This window comes from Chelonia mydas, chromosome 1 (assembly GCF_015237465.2).
Source record: "Chelonia mydas isolate rCheMyd1 chromosome 1, rCheMyd1.pri.v2, whole genome shotgun sequence".
Lineage (NCBI taxonomy): Eukaryota > Metazoa > Chordata > Testudines > Cheloniidae > Chelonia > Chelonia mydas.
Genome location: NC_057849.1, coordinates 286,113,670 through 286,139,529, shown reverse-complemented (window position 1 = coordinate 286,139,529; position 25,860 = coordinate 286,113,670). Strand labels below are relative to the sequence as shown.

At 40.4% G+C, this 25,860-nt stretch overlaps 1 protein-coding gene across 2 annotated transcripts in view; it reads left to right on the top strand.

The window, feature by feature from the left end:
- The window catches only part of LEMD3 (LEM domain containing 3), an 82,394-nt gene that overhangs the window by 28,207 nt on the left and 28,327 nt on the right, over positions 1-25,860 (top strand). For both annotated transcript variants that reach the window (XM_043548350.1, XM_007069730.4), the window contains exons 2-3: positions 10,036-10,073; positions 14,313-14,376. In XM_043548350.1, the coding sequence (XP_043404285.1) occupies positions 10,036-10,073; positions 14,313-14,376 (102 nt within the window). The remainder of the gene's footprint in view (positions 1-10,035; positions 10,074-14,312; positions 14,377-25,860) is intronic.

Genomic DNA, 25,860 nt, shown 5'->3' with positions numbered 1-25,860 from the left:
GAAAATCCAGAGGCATGATCTATTTGCAGTGTATCCATGGGGACATACAACCTTATCCAATGATAAAAGTGTGATAGACTATGCAAGACCAGTTTACTCACTTTTTTTTTTAAAACAAATCAATGCAATATCTATTCTAACACTTAGTCTAGAAAGTAACAAATTGCGTAAATGCGAAGAATATTTTTGCTCCAGGTTATCATTTCCAGGTCAGTTTGCTAAAATGTTGATGCAGATGCTCCTCAACCCAAAGGGTTTAGATGTAGTGACCAGAAAGAAAAAAAGCCGTTTAATTAGTGCTTGACTGAGGTAGCTACTTAAGTGGGGGGAGGGGGGAGAATTGGAGTCAAGGAAAGTGTTAAACAGAACCTATTAAAGGGAAAAAAACAGTCTCTATGCAAAAGAATAAATGGACACAAATCCAATGTCAAGAATTATAACGTTCAAAAACCAGTCGGAGAAGATTTCAGCCTCCCTGGACACTCAATTACAGACTTAAAAGTGGCAATTCTTCAACAGAAAAACTTCAAAAACAGACTCCAATGAGAAACTGCAGAACTGGAGTTAATTTGCAAACTGGACACCATCAAATTAGGCCTGAATAAAGACTGGGAGTGGATGGGTCATTACACAAACTCAGAACTATTTCCCCATGCTAATTTCCCCTCTACTGTTACTCACACCTTCTTGTTAACTGTTTGAAATGGGCCACCCTGATTACCACTACAAAAGTGATTTTTTTTTCCTCCTGCTGGTAATAGCCCACTTTAATTGAATTGTCTCGTTAGAATTGGTAAGGCAACCGCCATCTTTTCATGTATTCTGTATATATATCTTTCTACTGTATTTTCCACTGCATGCATCTGATGAAGTGGGTTTTAGCCCACGAAAGCTTATGCCCAAATAAATTTTAGTCTCTAAGGTGCCACAAGTTCTCATTGTTTTTGTTGATACAGACTAACACCACTACCACTCTGAAACTTCTTAAAGGGAGTTAACAAAACTCTTTTCTACTACTTCTGTTCTCTGCTTAGTGGAACATAGCTGATTTTTAAAAATCAGCTATCTCTGAAAACTGTTACTACTAATGTTACAAATGACTTTTAAAATAGCTATAACTGAGATCAGAGAATCTTTCTTCAGTTTGTTTTGTGTATCTATCCATTTCAATTCATATTCTTCCTTTATGTAGAAAGTTTGTCCTCCTGTATGTGTTTACTCTTGTTTTATATAACCTGTAATACTTTGTTAATTTTAAACTTGTCTTGCAACTCTTTCTCTCGTTTTTACAAGTCTAAGGATAGTTAATCAGGAAGAAAGGAAATTAACATGACTGCCCTTGAAACACAATAACATCAGAAGGAAACAGTACTTGATCCTGACTACTGTATACAAACAAAATAGGAATATTTGGTGGTAGCAGTTTCCCTCTTAAAAAATAAAATGCCTAAATTCTAAAGGTTTTTTTTTTTTTGTTTGGTTTTGTTTCCAACCTCTGGCAATGACAAGACTGCACCAATGATTTGTCTGTGATGCCACTATTTCAAATATTGTGTCCTATCCTTCAGCCTCCCTGTTACTCTGAACCTTTTTTCCAAGATAAGACATAAAAATTAGGGCTGTCAAGTGATTAAAAAAATTAATCGCGATTAATTGCACTATTAAGCAATAATGGAATACCATTTATTTAAATATTTTTTGCATGTTTTCTAAATTTTCAAATATATTTCAATTACAACACAATGCACAGCGCTCACTTTATATTTATTTTTGATAAATACTTGCACTGTAAAAAACAAAAGAAATAGTATTTTTCAGTTCACCTCATACAAATACTGTAGTGCAATCTCTTTTTATCATGAAAGTTGATCTTACAAATGTAGAATTAAGTACAAAAAAAAAACTGCATTCAAACACAAAAAAATGTAAAACTTTAGAGCAGGTTCATGTTCATCGTGTCCACTTCTTGTTCAGCCAGTCGCTCAGACAAATAAGTTTGTTTACGTTTGCAGGAGATAATGCTGCCGGTTTCCTGTTTTACAATGTCACATGAAAATGAGAACAAGCGTTCGCATGGACTGTTGTAGCCCACGTCACAAGATTCATATGTCCCTTTATGCTTCGACCACCATTCCAAAGGAGACGCACCCATGCTGCTGACAGGTTCTACTTGATAACGATCCAAAGCAGTTCAGACTGACACATGTTTATTTTCATCATCTGAGTGAGATGCCACTAGCAGAAGGTCGATTTTCTTTTTTGGTGGTTCGGGTTCTGTAGTTTTGGCATCAGAGTGTTGCTCCTTTAAAACTTATGAAAGATACTCCACACCTCATCCCTCTCAGATTTTGGAAGGCACTTCACATTTTTAAACTGTGGGTTGAGTTCTGTAGCTATCTTTAGAAATCTAACATTGGTACCTTCTTTGCGTTTTGTCAGATCTGCAGTGAAAGTGTTCTTAAAACAAACATATGCTGGGTCATCATCCGAGAGCGCTGTAACATGAAATATATGGCAGAATGTGGGTAAAACAGAGGACGAGACATACAATTCCCCCCCCCCCCCCCGAAGGAGTTCAGTCACAAATTTAATTAACGTGTTATTTTCTAACGAGTGTCATCACAATGGAAGCATGTCCTCTGGAATAGTGGCTGAAGCGTGAAGGGGCATACAAACGTTTAGCATATCTGGTATGTAAATACTTCGCAATACCGGCTACAAAAGTGCCATGCGAACGCCTGTTCTCACTTTCAGGTGACGTAAATAAGAAATGGGCAGCATTATCTCTCGTAAATGTAAACTGACTTGTTTGTCTTAGTGATTGGCTGAACAAGAAGTAGGACTGAGTGGATTAGTAGGTTCTAAAGTTTTACATTGTTTTGTTTTTGAGGGCCTGCAATACCACAGATTTCCACTGGTTTCACTAGCCTTGGTTAACAACTGGCAAGGTGACTCTGTCTCCCCAAACCCGGATTTCCCCCAAAATGTGTTCTGAAATGTCCAGCCCTGCTCTGGAACAATTAGAGGAATGTTTTAAAGTTCATTGCTCCTTTAAAGAGTCAGTATCAACAGTTTTGTTACTTTAACTGGAGTTACTAAACAGTTCAGTTCAAACACAGTACTGGGTTGGTTTAGATTAAAAATAAAAGAAATTAGGTTTTAAATGAGTACTAGTATAAGGATTAAAACCAGAAATGGTTACAAGAGAAATAAAGATAAAATGCCATCTAGTATCTCAAACTTAACAAACTAGACTTGGGTCAAGGTAAAATACTCACCAGATGTTTCCATCAAGATGTTTGATGGAACTGCTGGGTCAGGACTTATCCCCGAAAGTCAAAGGGCTGGCACCTTCTGTAGTCTTAGGTGAAAGACAGATAATTTAAGATTCTGTATCACTGTTTTTACATTGAATCTTTGAAATGGATTCTTCTGAAGGATACCTTCAGATAATAAATACAACTAGGCTACATGGACTTTGCTTTGAAGGAAGTGTCCTGCGGCTGCTCAGGGGTGCTGGGGGCTATGGCCCCATCACGTTTAGAAGTGTGGGGAGGGCAGGAGTGGAGGTCTGGGGGAAGGGGTGGCGCAGGGGGCAGAGCCATGGTTCCAGTGCTGGTGGCCACCTCTCTTTTAGGGAGCTTCTGCTGCTGCTGCTTCCACTGGGATTGTCTGCTAAAATGCAAATAATTTAGTTCTTGCCCCTTCATGCAAATAAATTAGAAATTAGAACATTAGAAATATGATTGTTAGTTCCCTCCCCCTCTGTGATAGTGTTAGGTTTGCCTCCATCCCTTGTTAAGTTGATGTTTATGCAATATGTAAATGCATTCTCATTGCCTTTCGACGTACTTTGGAATTAATACCGAGGTGGGGAAACCGCATTCCGTTGTCTAGGGTGGGGTAACTCCTGCTTGGCTGGCAAAGATATTTTAAGAATTATTATTTCAGTTTACATCAAGCTGTTCGCATCAGTTGCTTGGACCTACGTTATATGATGATATTAATAACCAGTGAGTAATGAGCTTTTCATTGATACCTTGCATGCCGCTTATCAGATACATTTCATGGTATTAAAAAGGATTTGGGTAAAGTAGAACTGGTTAAGCCATCTGAAATTCATTAGCTGTTATCCGGGTGCCATTCGCCTTCTGCACTTGTGCTGTTCTTAATGTCACAATATGCAAAGGTGATAATCTAATAGTAATAATTTATGGTGTTGTCTCTGAACAGCCAGTATCTTTGTGAGAGAAGCTCCTATTTTTATCATGGACAGAAAGAAATTTGCTTACATTACAGTAGTTTGGTAAGAGGAAATAATTGTTCAGCAGATCATTTTAGCAGGTCAAGATTTCATGCATGGAAATGGAGGTTCTGCTCTCAGGTGTTCCCTTTTCAGAAATGGATGGAAAATGCAGAGGAAAATGTGTCAAATTCAGTGTATTCTGGGCCCAAAGACAAACTTACCCAAGAATCTGAAAATCCTAACTGCAACTGCAAGAATTGCTCTGCAAAACTGTTCTGAATATTTGCCTGCCATTTACCATGACAGATTTTGGTTTTTTTAAAAAAAATCTTTAAAATTAGTGTTTACTGTAGGTGAGGAGTTTAGCGGGGCTGTAATATTGTGTCTGCCTAGCCAGTAATGGTCACCTCAGTTTGATCTGCAGGATGTGGTGTAGCGATCTGGTGCGAATTGCTGTAAGAGAGCCAGTTCTCTTTCTGTTGCCTTCTAATTCAAGGATAGGTACGTTAGCTAAACCCAGTGATTCTAGTGCCAGGCTGGTGATAAGGGTGTTCCTGGTAAGAAAGCATCTTACTTTATTTGAGCATCAGCAGTGTTCTTACTACTATGCAGAGAGGAAGAAAATGTACACTGTGGAGCACTCATTCAATATATCCTTTACAGATAATTTTGTTTGTGTGCATGTGTCTGAAGATCTTGGGTGAAAAGCCAAGTCAGATGAGTTTTGCATTTCGTCTGAATGTGGAAGGTCCTGTAATGTGTGTCTGGCAGGAGTGAGCTCCATAATTGAGGTTCATCACCTGAAACGTTATGACTTCCGTTTCATGTTAATAAACCTCTGCAATTTGCCTACAGTTTCATCTTTTTATTAAGCACTTACACTTTTTATGATTATCTTAGGCTTTAGATATCTATCCCGTAAGTTAAAAACACACACAAAGATTGCTTATAGATATTCATCAAATCTCCCTCTAGCTCTTAGCCCATATTCCTCTTCGGTAGGTTGATTTTTTTTTTTTTTATGGGCTTTTTAGTATGTTTGGTTAATGTTTCTGGATTGATGCTGACTTGAGGTATTAGTTCCAAAATTGAGAATCCCTCAGAGAGAATTCCTTGTCATCAGCCACTTCCTTTATATCCGGGGTCTCAAACTCAAATGACTACGAGGGCCACATGAGGTCTAGTACATAGGCCTGAGGGCCGCACCGCTAACCCCCCCCCACGCTGCCCCGGCACCACTCCCACTTCACCCCTTCCGTGAGGCCCCACCTCTTCCCATCTCTGCCCCGAAATCCCCACCCCAACTCTGCCCCCTCCCTGCCCCCAGGGAGTGCAGGAGGGGTGCGTGGTGCATCGGGGGCTCAGGGCAGGGGGTTATGGTGCAGGGTGGGTCAGGGGGTTGGGGTGCAGGAGGGGGCTCAGGGCAGGGGGTAGGGATGCGGGGTGCGGCAGGGGCGCAGGGCAGGGGGTTGGGGTGCAGGAGGGGTGTGGGGTGCAGCAGGGGGCTCAGAGCAGGGGATTCAGCTGCAGGAGGGGTTCGGGGGGCGGGTCCAGCCCAGTGTGCACTGGGAGCAGGACAAGCTCCCTGCCTGCCCGCCCTCCCCCCCGTGCCGCTCCGGGAAGCAGCTGGGACCTCTGGGGCGGGGGGAGAGCACAGAGGTCTGTGTGTTGCCCTGGCCACGCCTCCAGGTACCTCCCCCGAAGCTCCCATTGGCTGGGAACGAGGAACCTCCCCCTGGCTGCTTCCCGGAGTGGCGCAGGGGCAGGGAGGGAGGGAGCCTGCCCTGCCCCCGGTGTGTGCCGGGCCAGAGCTGCTCTAGGTAAATGCTGGGGGGGCCGCCAGGAGCTGGCGGGCCACAGAAAATAACCCTGCTTTATATCAAGGGGGCTCTGGGCCAGGTGCCTCTGCTGATCTCTGCTTCACAGGGAGTGAGGCAGTCTCTCTTAGGTAACTCTCTTAGCTTCTAAACCTTTTAGGGACTTCTAGTGAAATGCAATTCATGTTTTCAGCCTAGTCCTCCAGTAAGGCATGCAAATTCTCTGATGTAAGGGTTCTTGACATTCTTGTTGTGCTGTATTCCTCTGATAACAGCTGTCTAGACTAGAGTCTCTCTTTTACAGGCCTGTTCCTCCCCCCCCCCCCCCCCCTTTCCCCCAATCTCATTTTCCTCCTTTACTTTAATTGCCATTGGGTAAAAATTTTCAAAAGTGCTTAAGTTGCTTTTTTGAAAACTTTACCAGTGGTCTGCTGGCTGGCCCTGCCTCCCAGTTCCTTCTTGGGTTCCCAGCCAAGGCTTACTAGATACCTACTAGTTAGAGAAATAAACTAAAGAGAGGATGTGTGTGGTGACTCCAGTAAAGTTTAGGGGCAGTGACCCTGCCATCCTAAATAGAATTTCCTATGAGAATGTTGTCCTTGGATCTGCTCAGAGACTTTAATTTATTTGGCTGAATGTTTGATATATCCGTAGGCCCCATCCCCTGGCTGCTGGGAAGGAGAGAGGTTTTCCTCCTTCCCTTTTGCTCAGAACCTGCTGGCTTATATTATGTGTATTGGGGTAAATGCTGCTTCCTCATCCGTTTCCCCAGTCTGTCTTGGGGAGTTCCTCACACACACACACAACTCCTGTACGTCTGTTTGCTCCAGGTGATTGTTTCCCCCAGTAGCAGAATAAAATTGGCATGATTCTGATTAGTTTAAGTAGTACCCATAGGGTTCCAAACAACAGTGAAACTGTCTTGATACCGTACTCTGCTGCAGTTGGGTATAGCTGTCATAATCAGAGGCATTGGGTCTGTCAGCTGATTTAGGAAGATGACACTTGCAGTAATTTCCATTGTGTTCACACACTGGAAAGTTATCTCCACAGCTGTAAAATTAGAAACATAATTAAGATGGAATCTTGTCATCCTGCAGAAACTGATAATTAAGCACCAATAATAAGCTTAGTATGGAGAAAGATTGATAGACAATCCCTGCTCCAGTGGATCAGTCTAGAGAAGAGCTGTCAAATTCCTCGAGAGGAGAGGGCAGATACTATGTTGATGGTCTGGGGGTCAGGATATAAATTAAGGATTTCATACTTTCTTCAATCCACAACAGATCCCCACTGATCTCTCTGGGAGGTTTGTACAGAGGTTAAGGGGAAGATACAAGATACAGAAGTATTAAATATTTCTGTTCTGTATTTGGAGAGAAACAGAATGAAGGATTCATATTTTGGAGTGATAAGGAAATAATTTCTCTTCTGTTAGCAACTAGGAGGATGCTAAGCAGTAGTTATAAGGTTAAACTTATTAATGTAGTCAGGACAAGATAACTTGCACTCCAAAATCTTAAAAAAAAAAAAAAGTGTCAAGGAGCTTTTTGAACCATTAATGTTGTTGTTTAACAATTATTGGAACACTGAGAAAATTCAGAGGACTGGGACAAAGCTAGTGTTAGGCCATTGTTTTAAAAAGGGTAAACAGAGTGACACGGCTGACTAGGTCGATTATCCTGATGTAGATACTGCGCAAAACCATGAGAGAGGCTGATTTGGTTGTAATCATTAAAAAAAATTAAAGGGATGGTAGTGTAACAAACGCCAATTAACAAGGCTATAAGGAAAATAGGTCTTGTCAGCTAAACTTCAGATCACTTTTTATGAGATTACAAGTTTGGTTGATAAATTGACTGTTAGCATAATGTTTCAACTTCTGAAAGGTATATGACTTGTCCTGTATGGCATTCTGATAAAAATTAGCCCTATATAATATCCATGTAGTCCATATTAAATTAATTAAAACCTGGTTACTGGTTAACTGATAGATTGCGAAAAGTAGTTGTAAAAGGAGAATCATCATCCTTTAGGGTGTTGCTAATGGCATGTTGTAGTCTCTACTTGGCCCAATGGTATTCAGTATCCTCATGAATGATCTGAAAGAAAATGTAAAAATCACTGCTGGTAAACTTGCAGAGGACATATTAGAGAAGTGGTAAATATGATGGGGACAGATCAGTTATACAGGCTGATCTGAATTGCTTGGTAAGTTGAGCATTTTAATATAGCCAAATGCAAGGTCATACATCTAGGAATTAAGATGGGTCACACTTACATGATTGTCTGTAACCTGGAATACAGTGACACAGAGAGATTTGGAGGAGATAATGAAATTACCTTAATTTAAATTCCTCCACTTTGATCATTTCATGCATTGGAACAATTGACAGTTTTTGTGCAAGAGGGGCTTAAAAGCATGGGAATATTGAAGAGTGTAGTATGGAGAATTTTGCATTTTTTTTTCACAGGCTCCTGCCAGTGCTGAAATCTCTATTTCACAAACAGTAAGATTCACCTACTTTGGCTAAGGGAAAATACTCATGTCCCATCTAGCAAATTGGGCCTAAATTATGGGAAGTGCATAGAATTCTGTAGCACTTGTCCTTTTCCCCGCTTATTGACCCAAACCCTAGTTCAATCACTAAAATATTCTTTGGTTGTGTTCACTTTAATATTAAGTTCAGTTTTATACTGTGATGCATTTTTTCTCTTTTTTTTTCTTTTTTTTTTCTTTCACCCATCCTTCCTCTCTTGGGCAGAAGCAGCAGTCACTTTAAGTTTCAGTCATAAAGGGTTTGAATTTCTTGTTCCTTCGTCCAGAAACCCTTGACTGGAGCTAGATGATGCCCCACTATACTCTAAATATTTGCCACAACATTAAACAGTGACAGAGAACATTAACACTCTGTTTTTACCAAAATGATCAGTAGTGAAATAGCTAACTTTCACACTTGAAATTACCATTGGACTTCAGGTATGAATGGGGGCAGTTCACATATCCCAGAAAAGGTTCAAGGTGTCTACAGATGCGGGTGGAAAGGGCTGCACCAATTAATGTTTGGCTAATGTTTCTAAAGTTCTTTGCAAACAGAAGGTCTAGAGATTTCACCTTTTAAATGAAAATTTAGATTTTGTAGCAAAGTGATGATGCATTTTAAAAAAACACAAATGTTGCAGTTTACACACCTGAATAATCCTGTTTTATACTTTGGATTCTTTAAAGATTTCAAGTGATGGGGAATTCACCACATCCCTTGAATGTTCCATATTCAAAATTTGTACTTTATTTCTGGTTATAATTTGTCTAAAATCCGCTTCTTCTGGCTCCAAAGGCATTCACTGTAGCCGGGGAAAGCAGATTAACTGCAGCTTAAATGAACTGTGGAAATAGTTCTGTCAAAAATACGTTACTTCCTGTTGTAAGCAGACCTATATTTCCCTATTCATTTGAGAATCTCTCAAAGTAGTGTCTCTTAAAGAAATGCTTTTGAGAGGGGTATGATGTCATGCAGGGGTTTTCATTGAATAAGAATGCATGTTGAAATACATTTGCATTGTTTACACTATATACTGTGAAAATGTCTAGCTCCTCAAAATTCCGTTATTTAAGTGTAATAGTTGAATCACTTTTGAAGTTTGTTTTGGGTTTGCTAAACCACTCTTTATTTTTATATTCATATTGAGGTGGTTGTTGAAAACAGTTTAAATAGCTATATGGCTAATTATAGCTCCTAGCTGCTGAGATGACAGAATTTGCATCTTAGTCCAATAAACTGCTGCTGTAGCTGTCTGATTCTCATTTAGCATAAATTTAAAGATATGATTGTCCCTAAAAATATCTATGTAATTGCCTTTATACACTATGAAATTTTATGTGCTAAGAGACTATAATAGTGATATATTTTATTACCATCTACAAGCCAGACAATGAGTGAACTAATGAAGTTCTTTTTTTACCCTCAATAGTTAAAAATCCCTTCAGTGAGCAGCTTGAAGAAATAAAAGTAAGTAAATATGATTATAATACATTGTGATTTATGTTTTGTTAGGTATTTGTATGAAGTCAGTGCAAACACCAAGAATTATTAAGGTGTATGAAATTTTGGAATGTATTGCATGCTTTTAGCAGAGGTCACTGTGTCATACAGGACAGTGAGAAAATTAAGTAAGCTACTGTTATGTTACACAAATGGCTACTGCAAGACCTAGGAATTAAAACCATTATTAGCTTAAAAATGCTAGTTACGTTACACCTAAAACAAATAGGATTGAAAGAATGTAAAAAAAATCCTGTAGTGCTTGTGTTGTAAAATCCTGGAAAGAATTGTATTAGTCTTCAGGTTGTTAAGGTTAATTCTGCAAAACCCAAATCTGACTTGGATAGTGTTTTAAAGTTAGAAAAAAATAACCTGTGTGAAATATCAGGAGATTAAGCTCCTTCTACTTCTGAAAAAGCTCCTTGATCTTGGTTCACAAGGAAGGGTTTCAGAAGGTGGATTTCACTGAAGAGAATTTGTCCCTCTATTCCACATTGGTTCTCTTCCATCGTGATATTGACTTTTTCAGCTAGAGAACTGGGACAACAATTTCTGAGGTGGACCTACTCTGAGGTGTCTGTATGTTGTAATATGAAGTTGGCAACCAGATCTCTGACTGATGCAATCTTCTTGGAAATACCGGCCTGATGTTGCAGGATACTGTCTTTCACCTCAGAATGCCTTCTTCCAAACAGTCCAGTAGAAAGGCCCATAAGCACTGCAGGAAGAGACACGATTCTTTTGACATTATAGTCTCTTGTGCACCAGATTTGACAGACAACCCAAGAACTTGTTTTCAGTTTCTCATCCTGTCCCTTAGGCTTTTCCCTTTCCTTCTGGGAATCTTGTCAGTTTCCTTCTAGTATGGAGTAGAATTACTATGGATTGTTCATTAGCCAGAAGGGTTATGCTCTCCAGTTCCCTTCCTTCTAATCCACATCATTTGTTGATTGATTGTTATTGTCAGACATTAAATTGATTCATGAAAACAGTTCTCACAAGTACCTTGAACAAGAGATCATCTACAGAGCTATAGGTGGCTTCTTTTTCCCATAGAAACAAAAGAATTGAACAGTGTGTTCTAAGTGCCAAACTTTGTTCGTAAGTTGATTTTTGTTTTATGTTCGCTATTTTCCATCTGGGAAATGAAATAAACAAACTTGGTTTTCTATAAAATATTCTCTAGGAAGTTGACAGTCTCCATCTCCAGGTTGTTGAGATAAAACTTTTTGAAATCTGGTATTTGGAGGTATTTGATCCTGTGTGGCTCTTGGGCCGTTACATGTTTTCTAGCTGTCAGATCCTAAACTCCCGGTAAGATTCCCAGTTATATCTGAATGTCTAGTGCATTATTATGTTGCCAGCATGGCCTATGAATGCTGAATTGTTCAGATGTTTAGTCAATGAAGAGAAGTATTTTAACTTTCCAGTATCAGGTTTCAGAGTAGCAGCCGTGTTAGTCTGTATTGGCAAAAAGAAAAGGAGTACTTGTGGCACCTTAGAGACTAACCAATTTATTTGAGCATAAGCTTTCGTGAGCTACAGCTCACTTCATCGGATGCATTCAGTGGAGGGGGCTGTAGCTCACGAAAGCTTATGCTCAAATAAATTGGTTAGTCTCTAAGGTGCCACAAGTACTCCTTTTCTTTTTCCAGTATCAGTCATCTTGAGTGGTTCCACTTTCTCTTCATAATCTTAGTAGCCACTAGGTTTGATAACAATCATTCCTTGACCCTTGAAGTTTTACATTTAGTTTGTGGTTGTTGAATAAAGCCAACAAGTCATTCAACCATTGCAGATTATGTAAAACTAATCTGTCTTCTCTTTTCTGAAATAAGAATGTGATTTCAGTTTAGACATCTGATGCTTCTGTCTGTAGGAATCTTGCACTGTGACTACATTTAAGAGCTCCAGTAACAATGAAATTCTCAGCTTTTCTGTTCATACCTTCATTATTCCAAGCATTGATAAACTTTCTTTGGTAAGGAGTGCTTCTTAATGTATGCTGCAGTGAAAATGGACTTCTTTAACAAGATACTGAACAAAATCTCCATTACAACTGACAATGCTAGGCCTTCCGTATCTTATTTGGCATCTCACTGTCATGCGTATTTAGGGAAATAGATCTTCAATCTTCATTTAATTACTCTTCACTCGTTCTCCTAGTGGCTTACTGATAATATTCATGAGATATTATTTGGATGTATACAGAGTGTAATAAAAGAACCCCAATCCATTGTTCTGGGTGCACTTAACAGTTTTTTTCAGAAATATGTTAAAATAAATCCATCATGTACAGCAACAACATAAATGTAACTGAAATTAACCACATGCACAATCTCCGAAGTCCTACATCCTGCCCTACCCAACAATGCCAGTGTCTTCATGATCCATCAAAGAAAAGGTGTACATTGCATCATGCCCTGAAGACTTACAAAACTGGCTTTCCAGAAAATATTCTCTAGATGCTTTTTTTTCTAAATAGTTCAGCGCTAATAGCACAGCTTACATGCTGCAAATGGAGATGTACAGACATAATATATGCAGCTACTGACAAGTAACTCATCCTAATAGAACATCTTTAATTCTGAGGGATCAAAAGACTATGTAGTCCAAACTGCTCAAATTCATCCATTTCTGTGGTGAGATGCTACACAACACACACTGTTGAAGTGCAGCCACTTCTGTGGCAAAATTCCAGAAAGTTACATACTTTTTTTTTTTCATTTTGGATACAAATGATGATTTCACTGTAAAATGCAGAAACTTAAGTAGACTTTCTGCATATACTTGAATCTGGCCTGGACTGAAGGATAAACACTACTACTCTTGCAAAATTTTACTCGTGGAGAGATGGTAACTACTGGTCTGACATGAAGGATGGATGTATCAGTTCATCTACGTTAGGGGTGAGATTGAAACTTGTGTGGGCATGTCTGTGCACTACTGACTTTAAAAAAAAAAAATTAAATCTTTTGAATTGGTGGAAGTTACTGTGTAATCACCTAGGTGCAGAGCTTTGTGTCTGAAGTAGGAGAAAGGAATATAAGTATCTGAACATATTTTTCCTTCATTAAACTAATTCAGATTTGAGAAACTGAGAATGAAGAGTACAAAAACTAGTCTTCACATTGCAATATACAAAAATATGAGATTCTACTCTAAACCTCATATGCCTGAGCTAATTGTTAAATTGAAAATATTGTGGTGATGAAGTAGAAAACACAAGTTAGATGCTCGAGAATAATGTTTTTGAAAAGTGTGTGGTTACCACATACACTTAAACATTTTGCACTTTAAAGAGTGCCTGCTATCTGAGAATTGCAAAGCACTTTACGAGCTCTAATAATAACTCAGTCTTATAAAAATTCCTGCAAAGGAGGTATTAAAACCATTGTACAGGTAGAAAAATTGAGTCAGGTGTTAAATGATTTGCCTAAGGTCACACACAAATTGGGCATACCTGCAGTAACAGGAGATATTAGAATAATTCACTACTCAATTTGCATCATTCTCTATTCCTGACTCCTATTCTTCTCCTTTGTCCACAAGATCATTCTGCCTCTATAGAATTGTCTCTTCCTCCCACCTTTACACTTTAGGTGTCACAGCTTTTCTTTCATGCAATATATGAGTCAGTCAAGTTGAGGGTCGCCAGTGTAATGAGTTTTTGTTCTGGCCTTTCCAAAAGTCTAATTTTGGCCTGAATTTCCCATGAATAGAATATAGTTAGGTGAATAGAAATTCAGCTGGGATGGTTAATGTACCTTGTTTTGCCTAAAGTGTCATAGGACCTTTTAATGAGAATAAATATCCAGGGGCTTTGTTTAAATTTTTTGTGAAAGTTAGCACCTCCAAGTTTTTAATACGTATTAAGACCATTCTGGGGTATTGCTTTAGTACTATGTTAGAGAGAACAGTGCAACCACCTAAATTGTCAATCTGTTTCCTATAATTTTCCTCTCTAATTCCAAGAACTAGTTTAAACTAGCTCAATAAAAGATTATACCTTGAATGGATACAGATAAATGCAAAAGCAGTTGAGACTGTCTTTTTGGTGCACAAAACACTATTTGGCTGTCTTATCTAATTCTGTAGATAAAATACTATTTTACTGTAACTAGCTTTAGGTTCTCAGTAGATGAAAAATGTATTTTTCTTGTGAAGCTGTAAATTCTTAATGTTAACCAGCTTTTTTAATTCCAGGCAAACGAAAGAAGTCTGATGAACAGCTTATATAAACTTCATGATAGATTGGCACAAGTAGCAGGTATGTTTTTAAAATTAATATTGACTATAAGAGAATAATAATTTATAAATGCAACTAAATATATATGCAGGCAGTGTTTGTGGCAATAGATAAAATCCCGGGGCCCAGATTCTTGGCTGCAAGATACAAATGACTTAACTCTGTTGAAATTACTAGGAGTTATTCATATACTGTGAATAGGGAGATTAGGAGTCCCAGTTCTAAATCACATAAGCTGCCTTTTCAAGCATGTAATCTTTTTTTTTATCTTGACACTCTCTAAGGTTTAGTTCAGCAGGATTCAAAGATTCTGAGGCCAGAAGGGACCATTTTGATCATCTAGTCTTAACTCTGGCATAGATAGCATAGGCTGTAGAACTTCCTCCAAACTAATTCATAGACCACATATTTCAGAAAAAATATCCAATCTTGGTTTAAAATGGTCAGTGATAGAGAATTCTTGGTAGATTTTTTTCCAATGATTAATTACGCTCGCGGTTAGAAATTTACACCTTATTTTTGGTCTGATTACAGGGGGATAAAAATCAATGATTTTTTTTTTTAAATAAAAAATATTGGATTTTTTTATTTAAATCAGATTTTTTTAGAAGATTTTTTCCCTCAAAGCAATCTTTGAGCTATAAAGTATTTATCTTTAGATATCTCATCATAGAATAGGGATGATAAATTCTAATTCTGTAGTATGAGACAATATAGTCGTGTAATGTTTAAGAAAAGTTTTGTAAATGAGTTCCAATAGTTCATGGATTAGGGACCCAATCTTATGGGGTTCCAGGGGCATCTGTATAGATTATTTAGGTTAATCTTTCTGTCTACCCAGTGGGACTCAGTGCTCAGTCTAGAAGATACCACCACAGATGCTTAGTTTTGCAGTTCTCCAACTCTGGATTTGTGTCTCCAGAGATAACATGCTTGTTAACAGCAAAAATGTTTTAAAATAAATAATATATAGAGGTGAGAAATAACCTCAATCCTATTATCCCTCTGCAAGTTTGTGTACACAGAGTCAATCCCTTACCTCTCTAAAAGTGCAAAGTTTCAAAAAGTTCAATGAAATTGTTGGGGGCGGAATAGATCTGGACAAGGAGAAGAAGTCTGGAGATAAATGTGAGAGGGGAGGGACAGGCAGTAGTAACAAAAGTAAAACTGTTTGAGCAGCGTATTCCAGAAGTCTTGAGGTCTTTCTGAGTGTAGCTTTCATTGATTTGAGATCTGCCATACCATTCTTTCACTAGAAGGGAAAACCTATAATGGTAGCAGGCCACAAAAGAGACTCAGTTTGGGAATATTTTAATGAAATTCTTCACAGGTAGAGGAACATGTATTAAGTTTATAATAACCAACAAGAATGCACTTTTATGTAGAAATCCATGATTAAATTGAATATTCCTGACTAGTGATTTAAATCATATCCACCCTGCGTCTCAATTTATCTAGTTTCAACTTCTAGTCATTGGATTGTGTTATACCTTTCTCTGCTAGATTGAAGAGCCCATTATCTAATATTTGTTCTCCATGTAGATACTTATAGATGGTAATCAAATCACCCCTTAATTGTCTCGTAGGACAAGTGTTTGAAATTTTTTGTGTTGGTAAGAGCTCTGGAACTGTTCCATCTACTGGCCCGAGCGGAAATAAAGCAGTCCAGTTCTATTTCAATGCCTAAATATGCTGTAATGTAGGGAAGATGGCATATTTGTTAAAAGCTAAACAAACATGCCACTTTATTTGGAAAAGAAATTACCTGTTTTATCTGGTATACTGTGCTATATTTTTCATACTGATGTTTAGAAACACTCTGTTAGCATTATTTGTTATGTACATAAAGAAATAGACAAGTTCATTAACAAGAAGTCTGAATTAAGAATGCTATGTGCTAATGTAAACCCTTTATATACATATTTTGTGACAAACTATAAAGGAACAATTATTTCAATTACTGTTAAAATAGTTAACCATAATGACACATTAAGAAACAATGTGTGTTTTTTGTCTAGAGCAATCTAGAAGAAGCTTAAAGTTACAAAGTGAAGCTCTAAAAAATCAGAAAATAGCAAAGGTGAAGTTGTCTGAACAACTCTGACATCTTGTGAGACTGCATTACAATACAGTATCTCATTGCTTGATTATATACTGTTTTCTCCATAGGACCCTTGCCTGTTTCAGTGCATAAACTGGATGGTGCATAGTGAAAGAGATTGCTTTTGAATATTTTTTTTATCCTCATTGTTCATTTTGTGGCCCCGTGCCTTATTTACTGCACACCATCCAAACTCTAAAACGAATACAGAATTTTTTGTTGACACATCTGTGGCACCCAACATAGCATAAGTGCCTCACAAACATTAAAAAACAAACTTTGCAGATAGCTGTATGTTATAGATGAGACTGAAAAACAGCATGATTTGCACAGGGTCACATGGGAAATCTGACAGAAGCAGCAAAAAAACAAGTTCTCTTGGATTCCAGTCCAGTGCTTTCCTCACAAGAGCATTCTTCCTCTTGCGGCAGGTCCTGTCTTGCTCACTGTACACGTACAACATCGCCAGTGACTGGATTTTAGAACAATTCGCTATTCAGTTTGCATCATTCTTTTATCAACATGATGAAGAAAGTCTTATTAGGTATTAGCAAAAAGAAAAGGAGTACTTGTGGCACCTTAGAGACTAACCAATTTATTTGAGCATGAGCTTTCGTGAGCTACAGCTCACTTCAATGCATACATTCATGCACAGCCTTAAATTTGTCATTTCCTGAACTGAATGCTTCATGCTGCAGCCTCATTGATCTCTTTAGCTTTTAATAGTTTCCTAAGTTTCCTACATTCTTTTTAAATAAGATTCCATTTTCAGCTATTTAAAAGACAGTAGTAGAAGGTTCTGTACTGTTAACCAGAAGGTTGGATTCTATATCATATGGAGGAAGACATGGCTCCTCCATTTGTTTGTGTAATTACACACACACACACGCCCCCCCCCCCCCCATGTATACATATATTACAGTTGTTTGCATGTTTATCTCTCCATGTATGGAAAGGACTTCAGTCATAAATAATCTTGCAGCAGATCTTCTCTCCTTATGTAGAACCCAAAAAGACCTACTGTATCCCTATTTAGTCGTCCCTCACTCCAGTGACTTTTTGAGACTTGTTTTCTGAAAACATAATTTTTCTCTACACGGCCCTTCTTTTTATTAGACTGTTCTCTGGCAGGAGCCACATCTCAAGGATTATTTGATCGCTCTACCTCGAATAACTTTTGCATGATTGATACGTTATAAACCATTCCAGGTGTTAAACTGCTGAACTTTTCTGTGGCGAATCAAGAAGAGTTTATGCTATTGGAGATATCCTTTCCTGTTCCCTTACCTTCATTCCACTCTTGCACCTCCCCTCTCCAAAACACAGGACACAGAACAGCTGCCCACTCTAATGCCCTGTTTGGTGCACCCTGTAAGCATGAGATCTATTTAAGCTTATTAGTGCCTATTAATTCCGTTGCCTTATCGCATTGGGTCAGTACATCACACCCAGATGTGAATCAGCAGTTGATCACAAAATCCAAATTTTCCTCAAAGATTTGGATGAGCATTTGAGCCTCGTAAGTGGAACCTTTTTTCAGATAAAGCTCTATTTAAATATTAAATTAAGTTAATCTTAATACAAACAAGAAACCAAAAATAAAACTGAAGCATAGGCCTTCAGCCTTTACTTCAACAGAAGACTATGCTAAGGCCCTGGTATTAATAGAGAGAATCAAAGGCCTTCTACATAAAGCTCTACTAGTAATCAGAAAACAGTTTCCAAATTTATTTTTTAAAAAGGAAAATGTATCAGCTCTTCATTTTGAGTAAGGAGAACTTTCTGAACCTGAGCTATAAAGTTGACTTTGAAGTATGTGATTATGTCCCTACTGAAGATTTTGAGATATGACAGAACAATCCGTTTACCATCCCTTGATGGAGGAGAGGGAGAGAAATATACTGGACGCTTCAGCTTGGTGTACAACTGAAAGAGAACAGATATGAAAACCAAGAGATAGCAAAAAACAAACAAACCCCCAAACCCTAAATATTTTCCCTTTTATTTTTGGTGCTTGAAGCAGGCTTTGAGATTAATGGGCAATGGCTTAATAAAAGCCAGAAGAGTCAATAGCAATTTCAAATGTTTGGTCAGTGCTGAAAAGCAAATTTTAACTTGGTTTATCTTTCCTCTCTAGTGAAGGACAGAGTAATCTTGATTCCTCTTGTAGACCAGAAGCTCTTGGACTTTCTGGGGAGAAAATCTTACTCATCGGCAACCCTACAGTTCTGCACTGCAAATTATTAGGCGCTGATGGCCCAAATACAATTTTACAAATCATGCAAAATTTGGCTCCTTTATTCAACATCTTCCTCCAGACCAAAGGGAACAATTTCAGGCTACTATATCTGAGGGACAGTTATTGGCCAGGACATCTCTTTAGGCGGCACTTGATGCTGCAGATACTGCAGCCTATTCCATTTCCATAGCAGTGGTGATGTGCAGGGCATCCTCGCTACGGTTGTCTAGTTTCCCCCAGAGAAGTCCAGAATATGGTAGAGGATCTCCCGTTTAATGGTCCAAAGTTGTTCACAGAGAATATCGATGAGTTTTTGCATGCTCTTAAGACTCGAGGGCCACATTACATTTGTTAGGTATCTACACTCCTGCAATCAAAAGAAAATTCCGTAGATTGCAAACAGCTCAAAGTTTCTACCTGATGCAATTCTCTGGAATCAAGATTACTCTTTCTTTCCTCTCTAGTGAAGGACAGAGTAATCTCGATTCCTCTTTGTTCACCTCAATTTGCTGCTAGTTCCTGATCTTGAATTTTTACAAGATATAGTAGCCTATCACAAGATATACTAGCCACTCCCTTGTCTTTAGTCTGTCAGCTGCAATGATTTGCCTACCTCCTCCCCCCATTTGGGGACAAACTCTCCCAATTCCAACAAGTATGGGGAGCCTATCATCTCAGACAAATGAGTGCTGGATATGCCACCATTGGGCTGCAATCCATTTTCCCTCCCTCCCTTCTCATTCCCCATCGCTGTTCCTCAGTTGTTCCTAAGACAGGAAATAAACCCCCTTCTTCGTTTAGGAGCAATAGAGCTGGTCCCTGTTCAGCACAGGAGATGGAGCTTCTACGTGAGGTACTTTCACATGCCAAAGAAGAGTGGAAGGTGGAGAAAAACTCCTAAGCAAATTTGTGAGGTCTCAAAAGTTCAAGATAGTGACATCTGGTATCTGTAGTTCCTTTTCTAGATTCAGGGAATTGTTTTTCAGCCCTTGACCTTCAAACATGTACTTCGATATAGCAATATACCTGATACACAAAAGGTTCCTGTGTTTTGTCATAGGCCAGGATCATTCTTCTTTGAGTGCTTGTTCATGTCGATTCCATTCTAGGTGTGCACAAATCCACGTGCACAGCCATCAGAGATTTTTGCCTTAGTGGTACCCGTAGTGCCGACTGTGGCGCCCTCTGGAATGTCGCGCTCATGCCATGGTATATCAGGTGCTGATGGCCAGGGGTGCTGGAACAGTTTTTAAAGTGCGGTGCTGAGAGCCATTGAACCGAACTGTAAACCCTGTATATACTGGAAACCACTTCAAGCCTGCGGGTGCTGCAGCACCCCCTGCACTCCTACTTCCAGCACCTATGCCACCGACCCTATGCCCTCTCAGTTCCTTTTTACTGCCTGTGGTGGTCAGTCGGAGCGCCTCTCTTGCTTGGCAAGAGCTAGCGATTGTCTACCATTTTGAACTTCATGCCGTAAGGCCATTGTATATAGTTCACTTTGTTAATCTTAAGTAGTTGTTAAGTAGTTTAGTTAAGTGTGAGTTGGTTAGTAGTTAGGGTCCCAGTGGGACTTTGCCCCAGGCAAGGCATGCCCTGATCTCTCTGGTTCGAGCCCTGTTCAGACTGCAGCAGGCCTATGCCTGTGAACGACCCCCACAGCAGCTGCCTTAAGTGCCTGGGGGAGTCACACGTTAAGGAGCGGTGCCGGGTCTGCACTCCTGCTACATCCTAATCCCGAAGCCCAAAGGGGGCCTCAGGCCCATCCTGGACCTGCATGGCCTCAAGAAGTTGAAGTTTCGCGTGGTTTCCCTGACCTCCATCATTCCTTCCCTGGATTTGGGGCACTGGTATGCCGCTCTCAACTTAAAAGTCGCTTACTTTCATGTCTCCATATTCTTGGGTCACAGGCGTTTCCTGCACTTCATAGTGACAGCACATCACTTCCAGTTTAGTGTTACCCTTTGGCCTATCCTCGGCCCCCAGGGTGTTCACGAAATTCATGGCACCGGTAGTGGCTTACCTGAGACGTCAGGGTGTCCAGATCTTCCCGTATCTCAAAGACTAGCTCATCAAGGGCAGGTCTCTGGAGCAGGTCCAACAGAGCCTCAACCTGGTGCTATCCATCTGCAATGAACCTGTTAATAAACACAGAAAAGTCCATGTTAACGCTGGTCCAATGAATAGAGTTTATCGGAGCAGTTCCCAACTCCACGCGAGGCAAGACCTTCCTTCCGAAGGCATGCTTCCAGGCCTTGTTGGACTTGATTGCCCACTTAAAGAGCATCTACTTACCACAGCCCACACATGCCTGCGACTGATGGGCCACATGGCTGCATGCGCGTATGTGGTCCACTATACCCATCTTCATCTATGACCTCTGCAGGCATGGCTGGCCTCGGTCTATATTCCCAGCAGGCACGCCCTGGACCGACTGGTCATGGTGCTGAGCCGCTTTTTTTCATCCTCAGACTGGTGGCTGGATCCGAGTTGGTGCTGTGCAGGGTTACTTTTGTGACCCAGTCTCCGTTGCTTACCCTGGTTTTGGATGTGTAAGACCTGGGCTGGGGAGCCCCTCTGGGTGAGCTCAACAACCAGCGCTGCTGGCTTCACAGCGATCTGGGCCTTCATATTAACGTCAGGGAGCTCAACACGGTTCTCCTGACCTGCCAAGCATTCTTGCCCCACCTGAAGGACAGGGTGGTGCAGGTCCTGACGGACAATACAGCCGCGATGTACTACATCAACAAGCAGGGCAGAATCAGGTCTTTGGCCTTTGTCAGGAAGTGCTCAGCCTCTGGGACTTTTGTGTGCGGCATGCCATTCATCTGGTAGCCACCCACCTGCCCGGAGCCAAGAACGTCCTGGCAGATCACCTCAGCAGGATTTTCTCGTCTCGCCACGAATGGTAGCTCCATCCGGAGGGGATCAGCCTGATCTTCTGCATGGCCTCAGGTGGGGGACTCCCCAGGTGGACCTGTTCATGTCCAGACAAAAAAGGAAGTGCCACGTGTTCTGTTCTCTGCAGCGCAGGGACTAATCAAGTGATTTAAGTGACACTGCCCGGTTATTGCTATTCGTTAGCTTTTATGATGGTGAAATTTTCAAGGAAGAATTTTTGTGTTTAACACCATTAGAAACCTATACCACATGAGAGATCATTTCTGAAAAGGTAAAAGGCTCATTTGAAAAAAAGGTTTAGATCTGTGGGAAGTAAACTTGCTTGTTACAGACTGAGAACATGACAGGGAAACAGAAGGGCATTGCTTCACGTTTGGCATTGATATGCCCTTCATTAAACACATTTCACTACATCATTCCCCAGACTGTCCTCTGTGGTAAGTTGTCTGGGGACATGAAAAAATGGGTATTGTGATGAGATTAGTGAACTACATATGCTCAATTTCTAGCTTGCCACCGTGTCTTTTTAAAGGTCTTTTATAAATGATCTTTTCAGCAGAGCCAGTGGTGGATTGGACAGGGGCCCTGGCCAATTGGGGGACCCTGGAAAAATGGGCATTCCCATGCCTGGACCCGCTCCGCCTGCCCGGCGCTCCCCCGACCCCATTTCCCTGGTAGGAGCATGGGCAGAGGGGATTGCAGGCGGAAGGGATGGGGTGGGGCCCCTACTTGCTCTGGCCCAGGGCCCCACAAAAGCTTAATCTGCCTCTGAGCACGACGACGTTCACTGGTTAATAGGGAGCATGTATTAGATTGTGTGCTTCAAAAAGAAATAGAATTTTGTTCAAACCACAAGACCAACAAGGCTTGTGAGTTCCTGGAATTTATGAATGATAGCTTATCTGTGCAATATTACTGATCACTCAACTTGCAACTCCAAGGCCTTGCGAGCAGTGTTGGGGATCTGTTTGAAAAAGCGTGCTTCTTTCAGAGGAATCTCGTAATCTGTGAGACAGACTTAACAGGAGAGATGTTGCATTTTCCCTCATGGCGTGCTGCTACAGATGAAACGTTGATGAAAATGATGCAAGAATTCCTAAACAATCCGATCAAAAATCTTAATGTGATTTTGAGAATTTTAAAATTCCGAAAGATTTGCTTTAATTTGTTCGTGTTCCGTTTGTTGTCTCTGCCGATAGACCTTGCCTTTCTGAAGCAAATAACTTTTCTTGATTCAATTGATGGAGATGCCTTTCAATTACAAATTTTAAGGCTCCAGAGCTCAGATGTCGTGAAGGCAAAATTCAGTAAAGTGAGACTTTGTGATTTCTGGACTTGATATGCTTACCGGTTTCAGAATATCCAGCATCTAAACCATCTATCTTTTAACGATGTTTGGATTAATGTACCTCTGCAAATCAGGGTTTTCTACCATGAACATTCTAAAAAACCATCACGGCAGTCGCCTGACAGACTGGGATCTTCACCAGTTCATGCACCTTGCACTGACCTCCTACAAACCATTCTTCAGAAAGCTTGCCAGAGATCATTTATGTCCTCTCCCATTAGAGATTACCATAGACACAGGTGGTAATGTTGATTTATAAACTTCGTTAAAAGATAGAGACACTAATACTTAATGTTGCAATCAAGGTCTTTTTTGGCAGCTGAAGTTGTGGGTTTTTTAAGTTTAAGTCAGCCTTCTGCACAAATGGCCTGCCTCTTGTCATAAAATTATCTGATTGGCCCATGGGTAGATCTAATTATTATCGCTGCCCAAATGGTACAGGTCAGATGGCAGGCATCCAGCCTCCATTTCAACCAGAGTGATCAGAAATGCCTCCCTTCATTTTTTGCCTCTCATCAGACACAGGCCTATGAAAGTCATCACAGATAATGTTGCCTGCGTGTTCAATATCAGTTGGTGGGGAGGAGTGAGAACCCTTTCCCTCTGTGCAAAGCAATAACATCATGGAACTGTCAAATAGAACATCACAGAAGAATTTCTGCAATATATTTCCCTGGCAGGCAAAATGTCTCAGCTGTCGCTTTTAGCAGGTGATTTTCATAAAAACATAAGGACAGCCATAATGGGTCAAACCAGTGACCGGAGTTATTCTAGTAGCCCCAGCGTTATCAAGGTAGGCATGGTTTCCTTACCTGTTTCACCTAGCTCTTTGTCCAGAAATAAATCTTCCAGTCGCTCCTCAGCTGCTCTCTTAGAGCACTGGTCGACTGCTTCATCCCAGTATTCTCCATCTCCAGGCATGGCTCCTTGATGTTTTGTGGGGTAGAGTCAGTCTGTTCTGCAGAAGTACAATAGGTATTATTAAATAGTAGGAAAGAGTCTTCCAGAAATATCTTCAAAAGTGGAGAAGCTTTTAGTCGCTGGTCTGAATTCCCGAATGCTGTCGCCAGATCTGCCTTGATTCTGCTTGTTCTGGAATATCTGCTTCAATTAAAGAAAATGGGACTGTCAGTACTTTCAGGGTTCATTTGGCTGCCTTAACAGCTTTTCATAGCACTATTGAGGGGTTTTCGCTGTTTGCTAACCCTACAACTGTAAGGTTCACAAAAGGTCTGGGTAATCTCGCCCACTGGTCACCCCTGTTTGGGACCTTGATTTGGTTCTTAAGTCTCATGAAGTCACCTTTTGACCAATGGCAAACTGCACCTTACTGAATTTGTCCATGAAAACAGCCTTCTTAGTGGCTATTTCATCAGCCTGCAGAATCTGAGAGTTTGGAGCTTTAATGGCAGACCCCCCTGTGATGGGTTCCCCCCCACCCCAGGGTGCCACTTGGAACTGGGGTACCACTGAGCCTGCCTGTCTCACTAGCCTGGGTTCCCTCTACATTGTACTGCCGAGGCAAGTCACCCAAGCCCTCCCTCAAGCTTCAGACTGCATTTTACTAGCACACACCCAGGTAGGGACACGCCCAGCTGCAGTTTCACGCAGATGCAGAGATCAGCTTTGCATGGGAAATCTCAGCTAAGGAATTGCCCAGAACTTGAGTGCACACCCCCTCTGGAGTGTAAATCCATAATTGTATCATCTTGAGCTGCACAGAGAACTATACAGTGTAAGCGCATTGAAATTCACCCCCTCCCTCAATGTGGAGGAAGATATGCACAGCTCTCCCCCCAGTTATGAATTCCACAGACTGGTTTTAGAGAAAATAAAAACAAGTTTATTAATAACAAAAGGTAGATTTTAAGTGATTGTAAGGGATAGCAAACATATTAAAGCAGATTACTTAGCAAATAAAACAAACACTCAATCTAAGCTTAAAATACTAAAGAAACTGGTTACAAGTAGCACTCTCTCACCCTAAATGTTGGTTTAGGCGGATTGCAGAGATTTTTGAAGACCAGCTGCACTTGCCTGCAGCTTAAAACTTCAGATATTTCATTTACAGGCTAGACAACCTTCCAGCCTGGGCTCAGTCCTTCGCCCTTCCTTATCTTTGTTTGTTAGATGTTTTCACTGGGCGGGGATTCAGTGAAGAACTGACCACGATTATGTCACTCCCCAGCCTTAAATCGGTTTTACATATGGTGGGAATCCTTTGTCTTCCAGTGTGATTCCCACCCCCAGTCAGTGGAAAAGTACTAATTTTATTATGGAGTCCAGTATTAGGTGACTTGATCACATGACACTGCAGCCACAACTCAGTCTGTTTGCGGTGTCCACAGGAAGGCTTTCCATGAAAGTGGGAAATTAGCACCTTCAAAGACCCATTGTTTTTCCCAGTGACCCTTTCCAGCCAGCAATCTAGACTGATTACATTCTGTCTAGTGGGCATTCCCCAGGTATAAACACATTTGTAATAGGTGCATAGACAATATTCCTAACTTCAGATACAAAAATGATGCATGCATACAAATATAATAAGTAAATCATAACCTTTCCAATGATATCTCACATGACCCATCTTGCATAAAATACATCTTAGTTATGCCATAATCCTATCATAATCATATCTCTTATGAAGCATATGGGACATAGTGTGTCACTCCCCTTCAAAGTATTCTGCAAGGACAGAGTTCCCTTATGACCACACCCCAGGTTTCTTTCTAAAGTATCTTCTGAATTTCATCTGAATGAGGTCATTTACCTACCAGTTTTCTTTCCAAAACCACATAATTCCAACCTGGAGACTGCCTTCCATACTCTAGATGTCAGAACTGTGCTAGCCTTCTGTGTAGATGGGACTAAATCATTTGGTAAATCTCATAGCCTGCTCATTTTGTTTGCAGATAG